The sequence below is a fragment of the Eschrichtius robustus genome, chromosome 16, assembly GCF_028021215.1.
Source record: "Eschrichtius robustus isolate mEscRob2 chromosome 16, mEscRob2.pri, whole genome shotgun sequence".
Taxonomy (NCBI): Eukaryota; Metazoa; Chordata; class Mammalia; order Artiodactyla; family Eschrichtiidae; genus Eschrichtius; species Eschrichtius robustus.
The window spans coordinates 76,096,385-76,119,824 of record NC_090839.1 but is presented as its reverse complement, the minus strand read 5'-3'; the positions used below and the strand labels follow the sequence as shown (position 1 = coordinate 76,119,824).

At 40.9% G+C, this 23,440-nt stretch overlaps 1 protein-coding gene across 2 annotated transcripts in view; it reads left to right on the top strand.

Annotated features, from left to right (window-relative positions):
- Nucleotides 1-23,440, top strand: part of XPO6 (exportin 6) — a 119,106-nt gene that overhangs the window by 59,125 nt on the left and 36,541 nt on the right. For both annotated transcript variants that reach the window (XM_068565512.1, XM_068565511.1), the window contains exons 7-9: nt 390-843; nt 4,137-4,263; nt 9,658-9,767. In XM_068565512.1, the coding sequence (XP_068421613.1) occupies nt 390-843; nt 4,137-4,263; nt 9,658-9,767 (691 nt within the window). The remainder of the gene's footprint in view (nt 1-389; nt 844-4,136; nt 4,264-9,657; nt 9,768-23,440) is intronic.

Sequence of the window (23,440 nt, the reverse complement as noted above, 5' to 3'; positions counted from 1 at the left end):
TAACTTTTCCAAAGCAAACAAAAACATTTACTGAGAAGAGCGGCATTAACATTTTTGTAAATCTCTTTAATATGTAGCTTAATGATAGATAGCGTTTGCTTTTTCTCTGTTGCTTGTAACTTGGAATGTAACCTCTGGAAAGCTCCGTTGTACACTTGTGAGATAGTAAAAGTGAAAAAGGAAAATAACATTCTTTTAAAAATAGTTCTGAATTTGTGAACCCCGAAAAGGGTTCTGGGGGCTCTCAGGGGTCCCTGGACCAAACTTTGAGAACTTCTGCTTTATGCTAATGCTTGGTTTTTTGTTTTTGTTCTTTTTTAAGGAGAATTACTTAAATTGGTTTATAAGAGATTTGATAGTGTGTATCTTAGAAGCCTTTTGTGTTTCAGGTGACTTACTGAGTAACCTGTTGCAGAGTCCTAGTTCAGCCAAACTGTTGAATCAGCCAATCCCCATCCTTGATGTGGAGAGTGAGTATATCTGTTCCCTGGCCTTGGAGTGCCTGGCCCATCTCTTCAGTTGGATTCCTCTGTCTGCCAGCATCACCCCATCCCTCCTTACCACCATCTTCCACTTTGCGCGCTTTGGCTGTGACATCCGGGCCAGAAAGATGGCATCAGTTAACGGCAGCAGCCAGAACTGTGTGTTGGGTCAGGAGCGCGGCCGGCTTGGGGTCCTGGCCATGTCCTGCATCAATGAACTCATGTCCAAGAACTGTGTGCCTATGGAGTTCGAGGAGTACTTACTGCGTATGTTCCAGCAGACTTTCTACCTCCTGCAGAAAATCACCAAGGATAACAATGCCCACACGGTGAAGAGCAGGCTAGAAGAACTCGATGAGAGGTAATGAAAACAGGTGTGGCATCGGCTGTGCCCTGAGAATGGGCCTTGACTGTTTATCACGTTGCACTGCATAGTGTCTGTAATCCTCTTTGGTTTCAGAATCTGGGGCTCCTGGTGAGGAACGGAGAGGTAGGTGTGTACCAGTAAGTCCGAGCTTAGCTGGAAGGGCTAGGGTGGTTAAGGGAAAGGAGTTGAGTTGGAAAAGTTGTGAATTGTGTGAATTGTGTAGGTTGGTTGTCTTCTTTGCCCGTCCATCTCCTGTCCTCCCTTCCACCCTTGTCCGCCCTCTCCTCACTCTTTGCCTGCAGGTCTGAGGTGGTGCAGGAACTGGGACCGCTGCTCATGCGTAGCCAAGCACAGGAGAGGAGGCCCGTGGAGGTACAGGAGTTACACTTGCCCTTCCTTGCTTGGTGTTGCTTGTTGGTTCTTCCTATTTGACTTTTCTCAAGTGAACGTCGTGCAGTGTATAGGAATGTTGTCACTATTGTGAGTTTTGCACCGATGGCAAGTTTTCATCAAAAGAAAGGAGAGTTGTTAATGGGGCACACACCTGTGTTTCTTGGTTACTGTCCTCTTGAATGGAGCCTAAAATCACTTAGCCTCTCTTTATTAAGGACTCTTAGCAGATGATTCCACAGTATGCTGAGGCATGGTCTCATTTATTTCCCTTACAGATGATGTCATTTATGTATCTTCCAGCTTTCATTAATATGATGCTACTGCTGTGTAAAAACAAAAGGGAAAATTGGAAGCTTATATTAAGAACATTATGTTGACTGTTCAGAGACTTGCAAGCAGATAAATTGTATTGAATTAGTAAATATTTATAGATTGCCTGGCAGCAAAAGTTGTTAGTATTGTCATCAATTTTCCTTGGCTTGTTTTTGTTGTTAAGCTATGCAGAGTTAAGCCATTTCTTTTTCTTTAGAGTAAGCAGCAGGATATAAAGTCAAGTGCCTAAAGTTAAGACAGTTTTAGTGCTTTCTAAATTTAGCAATTTTAATAAGTTTTTCTAAAGTTGAAAAAATTGGTACATGAGATTATTTTGGTTTGGTTCATTGTAAACAAGCTTTGTGTGAAATTTTCTTTGTATAATCACAAAAGAACTCATAATCTGATATGGTAATATGTTGGTTTTACTTTTCATTATTTGGTAATAGCTTCCTATTTGAATTCAAAAGCATCAACATTCAGACACAGCTTATATGTTTATATCCTTTCTAGCTTTGGTTAAGAAAGGCTGTATTTTCATATGTTTAAAAAAATCACAACAGTAACCCAACTGCTTGTACCAACCATCAGATATCAGTTGTTCTGACTTTTACTTGTGGTGTAATGTTTGTTATGGCTTACATTTGGGTGGTATAAAAATGTCATCATGGATGATCTGTGTTCTGATTTTGTTACGTGTAACTTTTGTGCTCTTGGTTTTATATTTTAATCCTATGCTTCCTATTGCCCTGTGAAAGCTGAGAGGTGCCTGGAAGCAGAAAGGTGACATGAACAACACTGTGTGCTTGCTTCCTGGCTCTTGGGTCCCTTACCACTAATTCTAAACAGCTAAGTCCATTCTCAGTTGTTTAGGAGCTGCTTAACCAGGTTTCTTCCTCTCTTCTCCTCTACTGCCTTTTTTTCTAACTTTCTACTGCTCATTAGCACCTGTACCAGAAGGTGGGCAAGGGAAAGAAAATGAGGTGAAATAAAATCGGAGTTTTAGCTACGGAACAGTCTTGCTTGTATTCTTTAAAAAAATTGGGTTGGAGATTCAAATAAAATTGATTGAGATTGTGTGGTATTTGACCCATGACTTCTCCTTATTCTTTAATGGGTGGTAGGGAATTGAGTGCATCTTCCTGAAGAGCAGCAAACTGGTTGATGTCTTTGAATAACCACATAAAAATGTGCAATAGGCTGAGCGAGGAATGAGGAGTTCCTGCTCTTGAGTATTAGTGACTGAAGGCCTCAGAGAAGCTTTTTTGTACTTTCCTATCTCTAAAAACAGTTGATTAGTGCCTTACTGTTTTTCAGGTATTTGGCCCCATGATCCTTATCAAACAAATTAATTTTTTTTTTTTAAGCTGCAAGTAAGCTTACCTGTGTGTGGCGGCCACACAGATTGGCCACCCTGAGGGTGCTAGGTCCCAGGAACAATATGGGACGTTTTATTTATGGGCCGGTTTTGCTCTTCTGAGGAGTAGTCTTCTTCCCCTTTATTATCTCATACATCTTTGCTTTAAAAAAAAAAAAACAACACAGCTCTTTGCAGTTAGGAGTTTCAGAATTGCTTTTAGCCATCATTCAATATTTGGCTAAGGCCCAGTGTATCTTTTATCTTTTTTAATCTGTCTCTGAAATGTGGTTTATGGAGGTATGCCCATCTCATTTTCTAATCACCTTTTGGTATTTAGGAGCTTAAAATGACAGTTTCTGAAATGTGAGAGTGATGATGTGCTGTGTATTCAATAACAGAAATATCTTATCCTTGCAGCTGTGACCCACACTCTTCTGTGAAATGATTTTTGAATACAGATGAATTGGGAATTCACTGTGATGTGAAAAGAAAGAGCACTGGATTGGGAGTAGATGGTAGTCCAGTTCTTTTGTGAGCTGGCTGAGTGACCTTGGGCCAGTCACTTTATCTCTCTGGGCTTCATCTCTAAAATGATGCATCATTAAATTGTCCCTGAGTCTTGTCCAGCTCTAACAGTCCTCCTCCCTTACATTTGAAATCACTTTCAGAATGGATTGGGATGTGCTATGTTTAATTAGCACCAGGAGCCAGAGGGTGGGAAAAAACATGAACATTAGGTTGCAAGACTGAATATATCTTACCTGGATGCCATCCCTTTCCTATAGCCTTGTTTTGTTTTTGGGTTTTTAGCACATTCGTTTTAATATTTTGGCCTCCTAGCAAAGAAAACCAGCCCTCCAGACTTGCCACATTGAAATGACAGATGATCTGCCCATGGACCTTTTGAGTACCATTTCCTTTCACTTTAATTGGGTCATAACACTGAGTTAGAAAATATGAGGATGCTAGCTTATAAGATGCCTTACCTAGATAGTGTCTGAGGATTAAAGTTGCTTTTCTGCTATGTTTCAGGTGGTAATGGAATGAAGGGTTGCCTGACCTGTAGGTAATTGTTGCAGGCCTTTATATTTTTAACTGAAAATATATTTGTTATAAATCTGTATAGTTTTGTACTGAAAGAAATTTGGATTGAATTTGAGTTCTCTTCTAGGGAGGTGGCCGAGTTTCTCATTGTCACCTTTTGTCTTCTTGTCTTCTTTAGCTACATCGAGAAGTTTACTGACTTTCTGCGGCTCTTTGTCAGTGTTCACCTAAGAAGAATCGAGTCCTACTCCCAGTTCCCCGTGGTGGAGTTTTTGACACTTCTGTTCAAGTACACATTTCATCAGGTAAAGCACTGGAACTGCCCATGTCTATCCCTTGCCACTCAAAATGTCTACTTTGTTACTTTCAGGAGAAAGAACTTCTTTATTTTATTTGTCAAACATTTATATAGTGCTTACTATATGAAGATTAACACATTTATCCTTCATAACAACCCTATGAGGTAGGTATTATTATCATCCCCATTTTACAGATAAAGAAACTGAGGCACAAAGATAACTTGCTGAGGGTCATACAGTTAGTAAGCGGTGGAGCCAGGATTTGAACCCATAGAGTCTGCTCTTAATCACTGTTACGTTGAAGAAGCAAAATATAGAAAAAGTCTGAAGTTAGGGCCTTTAGTTCTAGTCTGTAACTGTCACTAAGACTTACCACAAGGAGATTGTAAATAGTGAAGCTCTCAAGAGTTCAGTTTTGGTGGATCCAGTTGTTTCTCCCATTCAGCAAATGTTTTTTGAGCTCCTGTTGTGTTCCAGGAGCGAGGCATATAACCCTTGTAAGCAAAGTCCTTGCCTTCACTGAATTTACATTCTGATTACTCAATATTTTTTGTTTCTATATATATTTCAGCAGCTTTATTGAGATAACATTTACTTACTATGCAATTCACCCACTGTAATTGTACAATTCAGTGATGTTCGATAGATTTATAGACTTGTGCAGCCATCATCAGAGTCCAGTTTTAAACATTTCTGTCATGCCCTATCACTTGTGCCCATTTGTGTGTCTTTATTAGCTTTTTGGGGAGCTCCCTGGTGGCCTAGTAGTTAGGTTTCGGGGCTTTCACTGCCGTGGTCCGGGCACAATCCCTGGTTGAGGAACTCAGATCCCGCGAGCATTGCGGTGCAGCTCCCCCCCACTCCCCCCAAAAAAGCTTTTTGTTGAACTATCACACACGTATGGAACAGTGCATAAATCATACATGTATAGCTTCGTGAGTTTTCCCCAAACGAACAAGATATGTGACCACCACCTAAGTCAAGAAGTAGAACATTACCAGCACCCCCAGAAATCCCCTCATGTCCTTCATCACTCCCCTCCACGTCCTCCCCAGAAGTAACCCCAGACCTGACTTTAATATCCCAGATGAGTTGTGCCTGTTTTAGAACTTGTCTAAATGGAAGCATACAATGTAGATTTGTTTTGTCTGACTTTTTTCATTCAACATTATGTTTGTGAGCTTCATCTGTGTTGTGTGTGGCAGTAGTTTGTTCTCATTGTTTTATAGGAAGTCATTAGAAAAGCCACTCCACTGCTGATTTGGGCCACTTCCAGTTTTTGGTGGTCATGAATCATGTTGCAGCGAACATTCTTGTGCCTGCCTTTTGATGTACATACGTAGCACTTTCTGCGAATGTTGGTATATCACCAGGGATGAAACTGCTGGGTCAGTGAGGTCATCTAATTTTATAAGCAGTCTTTTTTGGTTGTTTCAATCACTGATGTTGTAACTTAATGAGGCTAGAGGAGAGGTAAGGGTGGAGGCTGGGAGGGGTGTGTATATGTACAAGGGGATTTGGAAGGGTGCAGATGGAGGAGGATCAAAGGTTAAAGAAGTGACACGATGTCTGATAGAGGGGCCGGTGAGTGCAGAGCAAGAAGGAAACACGCTGATCTCACTAGGCCTAGAAGGGAAAGAAGAGGTGATGAGATTGTAGGAGGGTGAGGATGTAGGAGAGAAGCATCAGAAGTGGGAGAGATCTGAGATGGATCTGGAGAAATCTTAAAGGGGACCAGGAAAAAAGGAAGGATTTGATAGATACCTTAGAATAAGTGCAGCAGAAATGAACGAGAGATAAGGAGCCAGTGCTGGGGGCAGAAGGAAGGGTTTATTTGGGAAACAGAATGAAACGTCTTGCGATTTTGCTCCCTGTGTAAAATGGGACCTTTTTAGTATACGTGGTGTAGAAGAAAGCTAAAAAGTATTTTGAAGTATGCATGTCTGATGCCTCCTTCTTTGGATGTGGACCCAAAAGTTCTGTGTTTGAGCTCTGGTTATTTCTATTAGATTCTGTCCTTGGACAAGTCTTTTAAATTTCCTAAGGAGATAGACTGCAGTGGGCATCTTTAGGGTCTTTCCATATTCATCTTCTATGACTCTTTCACTAGAATCCTACGGGTTAATTTTCCACTGAACCGAGAGTGGTGGTTTTATATATTTATATGTGTTTTAATTACATACTGGGAGAAGAGATAGATTGGTCATGAGGCAAACAGCAAGCTTCTGTCTTCCTCCCTCACCAGCGGGTCACTGTCAGCTGAGCTCCCTGTGTTCTGCTGGCCTCCTGTGCGAGGACTTGCATTTCTGGGTGCAGACTCTGGGCTGTATGGGTTGGTGGCCTCGAGGTGCAGGCAGAAGCCGATTCTGAGCGCTGGCCTGAAGGGCAGGAACCTGGAAGGGGCTCCGGGGCAAGCTGCCCTTTGCTGGAGAGGCAGGGCGGGAGAAAGCTGGCAGGGCACACTCTAGGCCCAGGAGCTGGTAGTAAAAGATTTCTTTAGGATAAGATTTAAGAATAAGAAATTAAATTGCTCTCAAGAGAGCTTTAAGTTCTCATCTGTTCATTAACAGCGTGCTCTTCCTTTATTATAGCTTAGTTCTCTGTAAAGTGGGAAAATGTGTCTTTTCTCTTGTTTAGAGGGTTATTCTCAATGTACTTTGCCTTTTGTTCCTACAATTCATGGAAATATTAGTCCTGGTCAACATTTTTTTTTTTAAATTTATTTTTAATTTATTTATCTTTGGGTCTGTTGGGTCTTTGTTGCTGCACGCAGGCTTTCTCTAGTTGCGGTGAACGGGGGCTACTCTTCATTGCGGTGCGCAGGCTTCTCATTGCAGTGGGTTCTCTTGTTGAGGACCACGGGCTCCAGGCACGCGGGCTTAAGTAGTTGTGGTGCGTGGGCTTCAGTAGTTGTGGCTCGCGGGCTCTAGAGCGCAGGCTCGGTAGTTGTGGCACACGGGCTTAGTTGCTCCGCGGCATGTGGGATCTTCCCGGACCAGGGCTCGAACCTGTGTCCCCTGCATTGGTAGGCAGATTCTTAACCACTGCACCACCAGGGAAGTCCCTGGTCAACATATTTTTAAAGAATAGTAATAAGACAAAGATGGTGGTGGTATCTTCCTGTAACCATTTCCTCTCTTCTGTTTATTTTCCTGCATTTTTTCTTTCACCTAAGTGTCCTGCCACAGTCCCTCCAGCCACTAGTGCTCATCAGGTGTTTGCCTCTACCATTGCTGAGCCCCTGAGGTGTCTGTATAAACATATGGTTTCTGTCTTCCTGCTCCTTCATTTGCTGTATCATTACCAATTCCTTCTTGGTCTTGCAGTTTCCATTTTGCCCCTTCTTCTTAAAACATGCCTGAGATAGTATGGCATAGGGGGAAGGGTCTGGACCGGGGGAGTCTTACGATCCACAGTCTAGTTCTGTTTTTGTTCCTTATCTTGTCACCTTGGGCAGATGACTTGACTTCTGGTTTCTTTATCTGTAAAATGGGAAGAAGAAAAACATCTCTCCGGTTTCCAGGACTGTTGTGAAGATCAAATAGACCAATGCAAATGAAAACAAACCACTTGGAGAGAAGAGTAGTATCATTAGTTTCTTAAAGGAACTTGCCAGGATCTTTAGTGACTAACCAGCCCTGGGATCTGAAAAGTAAAAAATCTGAGTAAGGGTACATTTTAAAAATGGGTCCCTGAGGGCTCTGCAAAGTTGTATGACTCCAAAAGTGCAGTCAGCCTATTGCCTTTATGACCTTAGCAATCTGTGCCCAGAGCAATTGTCAAAGGCCAGACTGCGGGCAGTGCATAAGGCCTCACAGTGGGGCCTGTAGAGATGGATGTGAATGGTAGTGTTTCAGGTCCTACGGAGGGTGTATTTGCCCAACTTTTTTTCCAGCCTTGAGCCACACAGTAAATCCTCAATTCAAACGCATGAGAAAGACGTGTATAATTGTAAACTACTTTGACATAGCCATAACACTTGGATTTATGTGGTGGCTTTTCTCAAAAGCACCTCCACGTGCATCTGATCAGTTATATTTTTTGGTGAGGGATCTGGTAGGTATTTATTTTCAAAGCAAGGAAGGGTGGCTGGGTGACCTCCTTACTGGAAGCACAGCAGGCCAAAGCCAGGACGAGACTACATCTCCTGGCTGCAAGTCAAGTGCCTGTCCACAAGCTATCCATATTATTTCCACACGGCTTATTGTTTTTTCTGCTTATTCTTCTGGTTCATTTCATGTCCTGAGGATGGCCCTGCCAGTGGTCCTGATTGAGCTGTAGCAGTCCAGTTCCAGAGCTGCCCTGTGGCTTGTGAGTGGGGTCTGCCACATTTTTTAAGTTGACAGTTTTTCTGTCTCAGACCCAGCCTGGGTACACCACCACCGTCATTGGTAGTTATCTCTTGGACAGATTCCATACTTGCCCTTGTCAACTTCTGGATTTCTTTGGCTCAGAGATGGAAGGAAACTGACTCAAGAAGGTGATGGTATTATTTCTTTCCATATCTAATCCTGCCATCAAATATGTGGTTCGATGAAGTAATCACAAGTAAAGCCAAAGAGTTCTTGTAGGTAGCAAGAATTTGAGTGGATATATAAGGGATTGGGGGGCCACAGATGAAACTGAATATGTGTGAGAAGGACTAGATGTTGGAGAATATAATGCTTGGATTTTGCATGAAATAGAATCTCAAGGCTCTTGAGAAAGTTGATCAGTGCAGTGGTCCAGGCGCTAGGACCCTACAAAGATTTGCTCTTTTCTCCTTACTTTGTCCTTATTGACACCTGGTAAGAGGTTGCTGTTAGCCTGTTTGACACGTCTGCTTTGCAGATGAGCTAAAGCCTGTAGGTCAGTCTTAACGAGCTCATTTTCAATCTGTTATGTAGGAAGACTGCAGATGTTACTTTCCTAATGTTCAAATGTGTAAACTTGTCACTTTGGAGCCACTGAAACTTAGTTTTGGTTTTGTAATACTGTGTAGTGGAAAGAGCATTGGCTGGGGGTATAGGGACCTGTTCCTACCCCTGGCCTTGAACATATCTCTGGATCTCAGTTTCTTTTTCTCTAAAACAGATTTGAATTGGATGATCTGTAAGAGCTCTCTGCATCACAGTCTCAGATTTTAAAACAGGTGTTCGCTCGGCTTATTTTGTAAATTGGTTTGCCCTGCATAGTACAGTATCTCCTTAATGATGTGTTCCATGGTACCCTTGTCTTGTTAGGTTCAACAGGGCCCAATCGTGAAGACCGAATAAAAGACACCAATTGTGGTTACCAAGAAGCCGAGGGAACCTAGGCTTATGGTTGTAGCGTTCTGGTGGATGTAAACACTGGTGGGTGTGTTTCTAAGGAGTAGTTGCATTAAGTAATTTCATTGTCTGGATTTCTTTTGCACCATAGCCTACTCATGAAGGTTACTTCTCTTGTTTGGATATCTGGACGCTCTTTTTGGACTATCTGACAAGTAAAATTAAAAGCCGTCTGGGAGACAAGGAAGCAGTTCTCAACAGGTAAACCGCAGAAACATTGATAACTAGAAATAAACATTTTTGTCAGTTTTTCTTGTGGCCTAAAGAGGCAACCATGCAGTCAGACCTCTTCAGTGAAACTGAGTCATGTAAGCTGTTTAGGTAGTAAAGCCATTGAGCATTTTCTTCTTTCTTCCCCTTAAATATCTCATTTTTAAAAACACATTTTTCTGATTAAAAAAGTAATATGTATTGTTAATTTTTTAGGTATGATAATGCTTTTGTGGTCCCCATCCTCCCCCATGGCCCTTATTTTAGAGATACAAGCTGAAGTATTTATTGGATAAAATGATATGATATCTGGGATTTGCTTTAAAATAATTCCCTGGGGATAGAGGGGGAAGTGGGTTGGCCATGTGTTGATAATTGGTGTCGAACTTAGTTGATAGGAACTTGGGGTTCATTATAGCCTCACTCCTTTTGTATGTGCTTGAAAATTTCCCAAATAAAGTAATAAATACTTGTCAGGAAAAAAATATTTATTTTAAAAACTAGCAAAGATAGAAAAATATAAAGAAAACTTATCTATAATCCCGCAATCCAGAGATAATCATTTTTGTACTTCTAATTTTATTTTAAAAAACAGAAAATAATGGGGAAATGTTTTTTTCCCCATGTTTCTCAAACCCATTTTTTCTTGTTTGCAGGCAGAAAGTATGGTCCCTGTACACTGTGGTCATTATATATCTAATTATTTGAAGCTAACATATCTAGAACGCTCAACACATTACAAATGCTCAGTAAATAGTATTAGTGGTTGATGGTGGAGATAGTGAATGCCCCTCCCCCAGAAATGTGCCAAATGGAGGTGGTGAGGAGACCCCCCAACTGGGGAGAGTTGGACTGAACCTCTAAAACCCTTTCCATTGCTGAGGTTTTATGCGTTTTTAAAATTCGAAACAGTATTTGCATTCCAAGTTTAGCATTTGTACTTTCATTCCCAAAACTATTTTTGTGATTGCAAAATAGCTTCCATCTTGTTACGGTGTCAGGTCACATGTGGTTATGGGTAGTATATTTGTGTGTCAGAAACCTTCTTACACAACAGTGGATCCTGTTTTCGGTGAATTTGCCAACTGTGAGTAATTGTGTTGTTGAATGAGATTGTTCAAAGAAAAGGCACTTCCGCCAAATTCTCTTTCTTGTATGCTGAGCAGTTGCATCCTTTGGTTCTGGGACTGTGCCTGATTTTGCTATATTTAAGTGGTAGATATTCTTTCACATCTCTCAGGCTTGTTGGAGGAATAAACTGAGGACATGATTAATATGAAAATGCTTTTTAAAGCGCAGTACAAATGTGCTTTAGGTGTGGAGAATATGGTTCCATTGAGAAAATATATACTTGTGCAGACTGTTGCACCAATAGAAGGAGCAGTGGTGCAGTTTAAATTTCTTTTCTGCTTCATGGCAGCAGTGTTACTTTTGGTCAAGTTATATGGTAATCACGTTTCCTCTTGCAAAATGAGCATACTAATACTAATACCTCTTTTGCAGAATGGCTAGGATTCAGGGAAATTGTATATAAAATACCTGGCACACTATCAGTCACGTATTAGGCACTCAATAAATGGACATAGTAATGACTACACAGTAATAATAAGTAATAGAAGATGTTGCTGTCATTTGACTGAGGTGGTGACTGTGGAGTTAAATGACAGGGTCCCTGGATAGCAAAGGCCTTCAGCCCACTTGCAGATGTTGTCTTGCCTGCCTAGGCATCTGTCATCTGTTGTCACAGTTGTCAGTGGTTCTTGCTGACGGCTTTAAACACTAGGGGTGGGATGATTTGGGGAATTGGGATTGACATATATACACTATTGATACTGTATATAAAATAGATAACTAATGAGAACCTACTGTGTAGCACAGGGAACTCTACTCAGTGCTCTGTGGTGACCTAAATGAGAAGGAAATCCTTAAAAGAGGGGATATATGTATATGTACATTCATGTATATGTATACATATATACAGCTGATTCACTTTGCCGTACAGTATAAACTAACACAATATTGTAAAGCAACTGTACTCCAATTAAAAACAAAAGCACTAGGGATTTTTCTCATTGATCATTTGATTATTATCCTAAATAAGGCTTTCTAATTTTTCGTGACTTTTTTTTTAAACATACATGTATAACACTTTTATGCCTTTAAAAAACAAAAAACTCCCAAACCCTCAAAGCTTGTCTGTGGTTTATGCTGTTAAATGGTAACCATCATCTGGGGAACTGCTTGTCAATCAGACACCCTCTAGTGGTCTAAGGTAGTAGACTACAAAGAAGGGTGTAGTCTGCTGAGGTGTGCAAAGAAAATAGTTGAACTTTAACTTACATGTTTTTCCTTTCACCTCTTATGCTGTATATTTACACAAGTGTGCACTGGAAAAATTTTATTTATTTATTCTTAAAATTTATTTATTTATTAAAAATTATTTATTTATTAAAAAATAAATTTATTTATTTATTTTTGGCTGTGTTGGGTCTTCGTTGCTGCGCGCGGGCTTTCTCTAGTTGCGGCGAGCTGGGGCTCCTCTTTGTTGCGGTGCACGGGCTTCTCATTGCAGTGGCTTCTCTTTGTTGCGGAGCATGGGCTTTGGGCACATGGGCTTCAGTAGTTGCAGCACGTGGGCTCAGTAGTTGTGGCTCGCGGGCTCTAGAGCGCAGGCTCAGTAGTTGTGGTTCACGGGCTTAGCTGCTCTGCGGCATGTGGGATCTCCCCAGACCAGGGCTTGAACCCGTGTCCGCTGCACTGGCAGGTGGATTCTTAACCACTGTGCCACCAGGGAAGCCCTGAAAAAATTTTAAATGAAAGTTAAACCACTGCTCTAGGTTATATTAGAGATCCCAATAGAGTAGAGATACACTGTTTTGCAGAAGCAGCTGTTAAAGAGCACTGGCTACAGATAATTACCACATTCATTTTAATGAAGAGCATGTAAATGCAATCAAATGTTTTTCAACTGAGAAAATGTATCTGAAAGAAGTTGGGGGGCTTTTGTGGCTTGAGCCAGAATTTCAGAAGCAACTGATCTTGCAGGAAGTAGTCAAGAATGTTTTCTTGGTATCTTAAATGCAAAACGTAGGTGTGGTTAAGTCACAGAGACAGCATTCAGTTCCTGTCCCTTGTGGTTTAAAGGTTTTGCATCATTCATCACAACAAAGTGATAGGCATTGTAGGCTGCGAATTTAGAAGCACAAATGTACGTGGATTTATTTTTGGTCCTAGGAGCTTGGAAATTGGAGCTCTGCATGTTCCTTGTTCAGTGAGGATGCTCAAGAGTTTCTTGATCAGAACTGGTGGGGACTTAGAGAACTTGAGTCCCAGTGTTAACGGAATAAATGTTCTGTAACATACCCAGCTGAACGAAATTGCTAATGGGGTTTACTGTCCAGGTTTGCCATTTTGAATCTGTGGTGTGGGAAGACCTAAATTTCAGTCTCCTTTTCTCCTCTTTGTACTTTGGGAACGGTTGTTCCTACTTTACAAGTTGTTGAGCAAATTAAATGAACCAGTGTGTGTAAAGTACCTTGGCTGACAGTAGGTGTTCAGTAAATAAGTATTGGTTCTCGTCCCTTTTCTCTCTCTCACTCCCTTCTCTCTATGCTTGTTAATGTGAAGGGAGACACCTGTGTAGAAACTTATTTTTACAGGAAGATGAGGAAACCTGAAGTGAGTTAAGCAACCTGAAGTTATTGAGTCATGCCCTGTGAACCCCTTTGTCATGAAAGTACTGGCAAGTGCTGGCCATAGACCTGCCAGGGATTCCGGGTGACATTCAATTGGACTATAAACAAATGTGGGTAAGCGTGAGAAAAATTGCTGCCCTTCTTTTCTGAGTGGGTTTTTCTGCTGAATAGAGAGGAAGTGCCATTGTGACACATGACATTTTGATACAGTTAATAAAAGGTATTAACTAGGGTTGTACCAGGGCTTCAGTAGCTTTCTAGCTCTTGTTACGAGAAATTCATGCTGTTGATTGCCCCAGAGAGCAAGGGAATGGAATCTTAGTTATTTCATTGAGTTGAAAAAGCTATCCAGGACTATGCTTCAGTGCTTCATAGTTATCTGACTTGTAGTTTTGTTTATTTATTGCCTGCATGTTTATTCGTTTGTTCTCTTGTTCTTTCATTCATCATATGTTTACAAACACCTACTATGTAGTCACCTTAACGTGTATAATTTTATTTAACTCTCAGAAGAAGTTGAGGTGCTTTTGGAATCACATTTGTGGCTTGAGCCACCCAGATCTATAGGTTTATTTGCATTGTATATTTAAGCATGTAAAGCTGTAAGTTTCTCTCTGAGCACTGCCTTAGCTTTATCAAATTTTAGTATGTTTTATTTTCCTTTCCATTCAATTTAAAATATTTTGTAACTTCTCTTGAGTTCCTCTTTGTTGTTTAATTTCCAAATATTTGGGGATTTTCCATATGCCTTCTCATTATTGTTTTCTAGTTGATTATGATCTGCAAACACATTTTGGGTGATTTCAGTTCTTTTCAATTTGTTAAGGTTTGTTTTATGACCTAGTCTTCTTGGTGATTGTTCATTGTGCACTTGAAAAGTGTGCATTCTGCTGTTGTTGGGTGGAGTGTTCTAGATATGTCAGTTAGGTCAGGTTGGTTGATGGTGTACATGTTGTCTTTATCCAGCTTGTTCTGTCAGTTACTGAGAGAGAGTTGAATTCTCCCAGATATAATTGTGGATTTGTCTACATCTCCTTTCAGTTCTATCAGTTTTTGCTTCATTTATTTTGAGACTCCGTTGTTTCACAGAAGTTTAGTTTTCCTTTTCAATGTATCTATTGAGTGTTTGACTATATCTCTTTTTTTTTTTTTTTTTTTTAGTTGTTTTGTTTGTTTTTTTATACTGCAGGTTCTTATTAGGCATCAATTTTATACACATCAGTGTATACATTTCAATCCCAATCGCCCAACTCAGCACACCACCATCCCCACCCCACCGCAGTTTTCCCCCCTTGGTGTCCATATGTCCATTCTCTACATCTGTGTCTCAACTTCTGCCCTGCAAACTGGCTCATCTGTACCATTTTTCTAGGTTCCACATACATGCATTAATATACGATATTTGTTTTTCTCTTTCTGACTTACTTCACTCTGTATGACAGTCTCTAGATCCATCCACGTCTCAACAAATGACTCAATTTTGTTCCTTTTTATGGCTGAGTAATATTCCATTGTATATATGTACCAAATCTTCTTTATCCATTCGTCTGCTGATGGGCATTTAGGTTGCTTCCATGACCTGGCTGTTGTAAATAGTGCTGCAATGAACATTCGGGTGCATGTGTCTTTTTGAATTACGGTTTTCTCTGGGTATATGCCCAGTAGTGGGATTGCTGGGTCATATGGTAATTCTATTTTTAGTTTTTTAAGGAACCTCCATATTGTTCTCCATAGTGGCTGTATCAATTTACATTCCCACCAACAGTGCAAGAGGGTTCCCTTTTCTCCACACCCTCTCCAGCATTTGTTGTTTGTAGATTTTCTGATGATGCCCATTCTAACAGGAGTGAGGTGATACCTCATTGTAGTTTTGATTTGCATTTCTCTAATAATTAGTGATGTTGAACATCTTTTCATGTGCTTCGTGGCCGTCTGTATGTCTTCTTTGGAGAAATGTCTATTTAGGTCTTCTGCCCATTTTTGGATTGGGGTGTTTGTTTCTTTAATATTGAGCTGAATGAGCTGTTTATATATTTTGGAGATTAATCCTTTGTCCGTTGATTCATTTGCAAATATTTTCTCCCATTCTGAGGGTTGTCTTTTCGTCTTGTTTATGGTTTCCTTTGCTGTGCAAAAGCTTTGAAGTTTCATTAGGTCCCACTTGTTTATTTTTGTTTTTATTTCCATTACTCTAGGAGGTGGATCAAAAAAGATCTTGCTGTGATTTATGTCAAAGAGTGTTCTTCCTATGTTTTCCTCTAAGAGTTTTATAGTGTCCAGTCTTATATTTAGGTCTCTAATCCATTTTGAGTTTATTTTTGTGTATGGTGTTAAGGAGTATTCTAATTTCATTCTTTTACATGTAGCTGTCCAGTTTTCCCAGCACCACTTATTGAAGAGACTGTCTTTTCTCCATTGTATATCTTTGCCTCCTTTGTCATAGATTAGTTGACCATAGGTGCGTGGGTTAATCTCTGGGCTTTCTATCTTGTTCCATTGATCTATGTTTGTGTTTTTGTGCCAGTACCATATTGTCTTGATTACTGTAGCTTTGTAGTAGACTCTGAAGTCAGGGAGTCTGATTCCTCCAGCTCCATTTTTTTCCCTCAAGACTGCTTTGGCTATTCGGGGTCTTTTGTGTCTCCATACAAATTTTAAGATGATTTGTTCTAGCTCCGTAAAAAATGCCATTGGTAATTTGATAGGGATTGCATTGAATCTGTAGATTGCTTTGGGTAGTATACTCATTTTCACAATGTTGATTCTTCCAATCCAAGAACATGGTATATCTCTCCATCTGTTGGTATCATCTTTAATTTCTTTCATCAGTGTCTTATAGTTTTCTGCATACAGGTCTTTTGTCTCCCTAGGTAGGTTTATTCCTAGGTATTTTATTTTTTTTGTTGCAATGGTAAATGGGAGTGTTTCCATAATTTCTCTTTCAGATTTTTCATCATTAGTGTATAGGAATGCAAGAGATTTCTGTGCATTAATTTTGTATCCTGCAACTTTACCATATTCATTAACTAGCTCTAGCAGTTTTCTGGTGGCAGTTTTAGGATTCTCTATGTATAGTATCATGTCATCCGCAAACAGTGACAGTTTTACTTCTTCTTTTCCAATTTGTATTCCTTTTATTTCTTTTTCTTCTCTGATTGCCGTGGCTAGGACTTCCAGAACTATGTTAAATAATAGTGGTGAGAGTGGACATCCTTGTCTCGTTCCTGATCTTAGAGGAAATGCTTTCAGTTTTTCACCATTGAGAATGATGTTTGCTGTGGGTTTGTCATATATGGCCTTTATTATGTTGAGGTAGGTTCCCTCTATGCCCACTTTCTGGAGAGTTTTTATCATAAATGGGTGTTGAATTTTGTCAAAAGCTTTTTCTGCATCTATTGAGATGATCATATGGTTTTTATTCTTCAATTTGTTAATATGGTGTATCACATTGATTGATTTGCGTATATTGAAGAATCCTTGCATCCCTGGGATAAATCCCACTTGATCGTGGTGTATGATCCTTTTAATGTGTTGTTGGATTCTGTTTGCTAGTATTTTGTTGAGGATTTTTGCATCTATATTCATCAGTGATACTGGTCTGTAATTTTCTTTTTTTGTAGTGTCTTTGTCTGGTTTTGGTATCAGGGTGATGGTGGCCTCATAGAATGAGTTTGGGAGTGTTCCTTCCTCTGCAATTTTTTGGAAGAGTTTGAGAAGGATGGGTGTTAGCTCTTCTCTAAATGTTTGATAGAATTCACCTGTGAAGCCATCTGGTCCTGGACTTTTGTTTGTTGGAAGATTTTTAATCACAGTTTCAATTTCATTACTTGTGATTGGCCTGTTCATATTTTCTGTTTCTTCCTGGTTCAGTCTTGGAAGGTTATACCTTTCTAAGAATTTGTCCATTTCTTCCAGGTTGTCCATTTTATTGGCATAAAGTTGCTTGTAGTAGTCTCTTAGGATGCTTTGTATTTCTGCGGTGTCTGTTGTAACTTCTCCTTTTTCATTTCTGATTTTATTGATTTGAGTCCTCTCCCTCTTTTTCTTGATGAGTCTGGCTAATGGCTTATCAATTTTGTTTATCTTCTCAAAGAACCAACTTTTAGTTTTATTGATCTTTGCTATTGTTTTCTTTGTTTCTATTTCATTTATTTCTGCTCTGATCTTTATGATTTCTTTCCTTCTGCTAACTTTGGGTTTTGTTTGTTCTTCTTTCTCTAGTTTCTTTAGGTGTAAGGTTAGATTGTTTACTTGAGATTTTTCTTGTTTCTTTAGGTAGGCTTGTATAGCTATAAACTTCCCTCTTAGAACTGCTTTTGCTGCATCCCATAAGTTTTGGGTCGTCGTGTTTTCATTGTCATTTGTCTCTAGGTATTTTTTGATTTCCTCTTTGATTTCTTCAGTGATCTCTTGGTTATTTAGTAACGTATTGTTTAGCCTCCATGTGTTTGTCTTTTTTACGTTTTTTTCCCTGTAATTCATTTCTAATCTCATAGCATTGTGGTCAGAAAAGATGCTTGATATGATTTCAATTTTCTTAAATTTACTGAGGCTTGATTTGTGACCCAAGATGTGATCTATCCTGGAGAATGTTCCGTGCGCACTTGAGAAGAACGTGTAATCTGCTGTTTTTGGATGGAATGTCCTATATATATCAATTAAATCTATCTGGTCTATTGTGTCATTTAAAGCTTCTGTTTCCTTATTTATTTTCATTTTGGATGATCTGTCCATTGGTGTAAGTGAGGTGTTAAAGTCCCCCACTATGATTGTGTTACTGTCAATTTCCTCTTTTATAGCTGTTAGCAGTTGCCTTATGTATTGAGGTGCTCCTATGTTGGGTGCATATATATTTATAATTGTTATATCTTCTTCTTGGATTGATCCCTGGATCATTATGTAGTGTCCTTCCTTGTCTCTTGTAACATTCTTTATTTTAAAGTCTATTTTATCTGATATGAGTATAGCTACTCCAGCTTTCTTTTGATTTCCATTTGCATGGAATATCTTTTTCCATCCCCTCACTTTCAGTCTGTATGTGTCCCTAGGTCTAAAGTGGGTCTCTTGTAGACAGCATATATATGGGTCTTGTTTTTGTATCCATTCAGCCAGTCTATGTCTTTTGGTTGGGACATTTAATCCATTCACGTTTAAGGTAATTATCGATATGTATGTTCCTATGACCATTTTCTTAATTGTTTTGGGTTTGTTTTTGTAGGTCCTTTTCTTCTCTTGTGTTTCCCACTTAGAGAAGTTCCTTTAGCATTTGTTGTAGAGCTGGTTTGGTGGTGCTGAATTCTCTTAGCTTTTGCTTGTCTGTAAAGCTTTTGATTTCTCCATCAAATCTAAATGAGATCCTTGCCGGGTAGAGTAATCTTGGTTGTAGGTTCTTCCCTTTCATCACTTTAAGTATATCATGCCACTCCCTTCTGGCTTGCAGAGTTTCTGCTGAGAAATCAGCTGTTAACCTTATGGGAGTTCCCTTGTATGTTATTTGTCGTTTTTCCCTTGCTGCTTTCAATAATTTTTCTTTGTCTTTAATTTTTGCCACTTTGATTACTATGTGTCTCGGCGTGTTTCTCCGTGGGTTTATTCTGTATGGGACTCTCTGCGCTTCCTGGACTTGGGTGGCTATTTCCTTTCCCATGTTAGGGAAGTTTTCGACTATAATCTCTTCAAATATTTTCTCTGGTCCTTTCTCTCTCTCTTCTCCTTCTGGGACCCCTATAATGCGAATGTTGTTGCGTTTAATGTTGTCCCAGAGGTCTCTTAGGCTGTCTTCATTTCTTTTCATTCTTTTTTCTTTAGTCTGTTCCGCAGCAGTGAATTCCACCATTCTGTCTTCCAGGTCACTTATCCGTTCTTCTGCCTCAGTTATTCTGCTATTGATTCCTTCTAGTGTAGTTTTCATTTCAGTTATTGTATTGGTCATCTCTGTTTGTTTGTTCTTTAATTCTTCTAGGTCTTTGTTAATCATTTCTTGCATCTTCTCAATCTTTGCCTCCATTCTTATTCCGAGGTCCTGGATCATCTTCACTATCATTATTCTGAATTCTTTTTCTGGAAGGTTGCCTATCTCCACTTCATTTAGTTGTTTTTCTGGGGTTTTTTCTTGTTCCTTCATCTGGTACATAGCCCTCTGCCTTTTCATCTTCTCTATCTTTCTGTAACTGTGGTTTTTGGTCCACAGGCTGCAGGATTGTAGTTTTTCTTGCTTCTGCTGTCTGCCCTCTGGTGGTTGAGGCTATCTAAGAGGCTTGATGGGAGGCTCTGGTGGTGGGTAGAGCTGACTGTTGCTGTGGCGGTCAGAGCTCAGTAAAACCTTAATCCACTTGACTGTTGATGGGTGGGGCCGGGTTCCCTCCCTGTTGCTGTGGCGGTCAGAGCTCAGTAAAACCTTAATCCACTTGACTGTTGATGGGTGGGGCTGGGTTCCCTCCCTGTTGGTTGTTTTGCCTGAGGCAACCCAACACTGGAGCCTACCCGTGCTCTTTGGTGGGGTTAATGGCAGACTCTGGGAGGGCTCACGCCAAGGAGAACTTCACAGAACCTCTGCTGCCAGTGTCCTTATCCCCACGGTGAAACAGAGCCACCACCCGCCTCTGCAGGAGACCCCCCAACACCAGCAGGTAGGTCTGGTTCAGTCTCTCCCAGGGTCACTGCTCCTTCCCCTGGGTCCCGATGCACAACATTACTTTGTGTGTGCCCTCCAAGAGTGGGGTCTCTGTTTCCCCCAGTCCTGTCAAAGTCCTGCAATCAATTCCCACTAGGCTTCAAAGTCTGATTCTCTAGGAATTCCTCCTCCCGTTGCCGGACCCCCAGGTTGGGAAGCCTGACGTGGGGCTCAGAACCTTCACTCCAGTGGGTGGACTTCTGTGGTATAAGTGTTCGCCAGTCTGTGAGTCACCCACCCAGCAGTTATGGGATTTGATTTTACTCTGATTGCGCCCCTCCTACCGTCTCACTGTGGCTTCTCCTCTGTCCTTGGACGTGGGGTATCCTCCTTGGTGAAGTCCAGGGTCTTCCTGTCAATGATTGTCCAGCAGCCAGTTGTGATTCTGGTGCTCTCACAAGAGGGAGTGAGAGCACGTCCTTCTACTCCGCCATCTTGGTTAATCCTCTGACTGTATCTCTTTATGTGAGTTTTTTAAGTGGTTGCTCTGTATATTAAAATACATATATATTTAATTTTTCAAGTTAACATACTACCACTTCAAGTGTGATATAGGAACCTCACCACCATATAGATCTTTTTGCCCTCCCTTCTTTGTATTGAGGTTGCCATATATTTTACATCTGTGTGCATTGAAAACCCCACCAGACAGTGTTCTATTTTTGCTTTCATCCAACATTCATATTTTAAAGATCTTAAGAGAAACAATAGAGAAACAGTCTGTTGTGTTTACCAAGAGATTTGTCAGTTCTCTTGCTTTCCCTTCATTCTTGAAGTTCCAGGTTTCTTTTTCATTATCCTTTACCTTCTAGTTTAATCAGCTCGGGCTGCCATAACAAAATACCACTGGCTGGGTGGCTTAAACAACAGAAATTAATTTTCTCATACTTTTGGAGACTGGAAGTCATGGATCAGGGTGCTGGCAGATTCGGTTTCTGGTGAGGGCTCTCCCTGGCTTGCAGACGCTGCCTTCCCTCTGTGACCTCACATGGCCTCTCTTCTGTGTATGAACGGGGAGTGGGGAGAGTGAGCACGCTCGTACTTCCTCATGTCTCCTCCTCTTCATATAAGTGGATTAAGGCCCGCCCCACCCTTATGATCTCACTTAACTTTTATTAACTTTTATAGGCCTTGTCTCCAATACAGTCACACTGAGAGTTAGGGCTTCAACGTATGAATTTATTTATATATATATTTATTTATTTATTTATGGCAGCATTGGGTCTTCGTTGCTGCACGCAGGCTTTCTCTAGTTGCAGCAAGCGGGGGCTACTCTTCGTTGCAGTGCGTGGGCTTCTCACTGCGGTGGCTTCTCTTGTTGCGGAGCACGGGCTCTAGGTGCGCAAGCTTCAGTAGTTGCAGCACACGGGCTCAGTAGTTGTGGTGCATGGACTTTTAGTTGCTCCACGGCATGTGGGATCTCTCTGGACCAGCAACTGAACCCATGTCCTCTGCATGGGCAGGTGGATTCTTAACCGCTGTGCCACCAAGGAAGTCCCTCAACATATGAATTTTGAGTGGACAAAGTTCAGTCCAAAACACCTTCCAGCTGAAAGAACCTCATGGAGGATGGTTATAACAGCTGCTTTAAAAATCTTCGATAATTCAACATGTGTCATCTGTGACAATCTGTTGATTTTCTTTCCCTTGGCAAATGTTCAGTGTCTCCTTTTTTTTGGTATGTCAGTTAATATTTTGTTGTTTGTTTGTTTGTTTTTGTGTTTTTTAGGCCGCACCGTGCGGCATGCAGGATCTTAGTTCCCCGACCAGGGATTGAATCCGTGCCCCCTGCATTGGGAGCGTGGAGTCTTACTTAACCACTGGACTGCCAGGGAAGTCCCTGTCAATTAATATTTGGATCCCTTTACCTGTTGTTCTACCAGCCTTAGGCATGGCTTCCATCTCCACAGTCACGTTATGGTCAAAGATGGATGCTGAATCTATAGACATCACACCTATGATTCAGGCAGCAGGAATAAGAGGGAGAGGTTAGACAAAAGAAGCTTTCCCAGAGGTCCCACCAAATGACTTCTTTCCATATGTCCTTGACCACTGAGACAACACAGATGATAACTGTGGGAAGCAGCTCCACCCCTAGGGCTAGCGGTACAAAGGAAAGAGGTGTTGGGGTCATTAAAATGTCAAATATCAGAGGGACGGCCCCCATGCAGCTAGAGCTCAGATCTCTGAGGAGAGGGTATCACCCAACTGCCACAGGAGCTCAGAGGAGAGGCCCCAGGGAGCTGGGACTTAATCCTTTGAGAAGATGTAACCTGGCTGCTGCCAGCACCTCTTGAGAGTTCGTGATGGGGCTGGTTTGGGGAATGTGGAAGCTGGAACCAATTATTACTGCCGGGTGACCATTGTTGGGGTGACACTGGCCAGGACAGCAAGCCCACAGGAAGAATGGGGTCCCTTTGCCCCTCCTTCTGCCTTCCAGTTTTCTTCCAGTGCCCCTGTTGACAGAGCCTAACAGGCAGAGGAGGAATGTGCTTTGTGTAGTCTGAGTCCCAGCATCACACAATGTGGAGAGTGGACTGGCACTGAGAGCTGCATAACCAGCGTGGCTGGTTTGCCTTGTGAGTAGGACGAGCTCTGAACTTCCCGTAGAAACATTTCAGGACAGGCAAGCGTTCAGGCTACTTGATTTGTTCTTGAAAATTAGTGGTTTGTTGGCCCTTGTGGTAGCAACTGTCACATAGAACTATGGTGTCTTCTGAGTTCTTATCACATGTGGGAAATATCCAAGCCTAGGGCTCCACATGTTTCTTTGAGAAATTGTTCTTAGACATAGATCAAAGGGTCAGGGTTCCCCTAGGCTTTTTCCATCTCTCCTTTTAGGTTTTAAGTGTTCTTACAAATTGACTAGAATTGAGGTTTTCTGGAGTGGGTGGAGCAGGCTCCAAGCCTGTTGGTGGTTTACGTGCAGAGAGAAGAACATGACATGTTGAGTTAGGGAGCTCTGGGTTCAAACCAGCTAGCTTTGTGACCTTGGGCAGTTTATTTAGCTTCTGTTAACTGTAGTTTCCTCATCAGAAAAGTACCGATAATACCACCTACCTGTCACAGTTGTTAAAAGGACTGAATCATTGAATTAATAGATATTTATATATAGTACTTACAATTCTCAGGGCAACCACTGAGGAAAAAACTTTAAAAATAGATGGTAAAAGTAATGGCAAGGGAATTAAAATAGCACACTAGAAAATATCTATTTAACGCAAAAGGAGGCAGTACTGGAGGAATTGAGGAAGAAAAGATATAACATAGAGAAAACAAATGGCAGAACGGCAGAA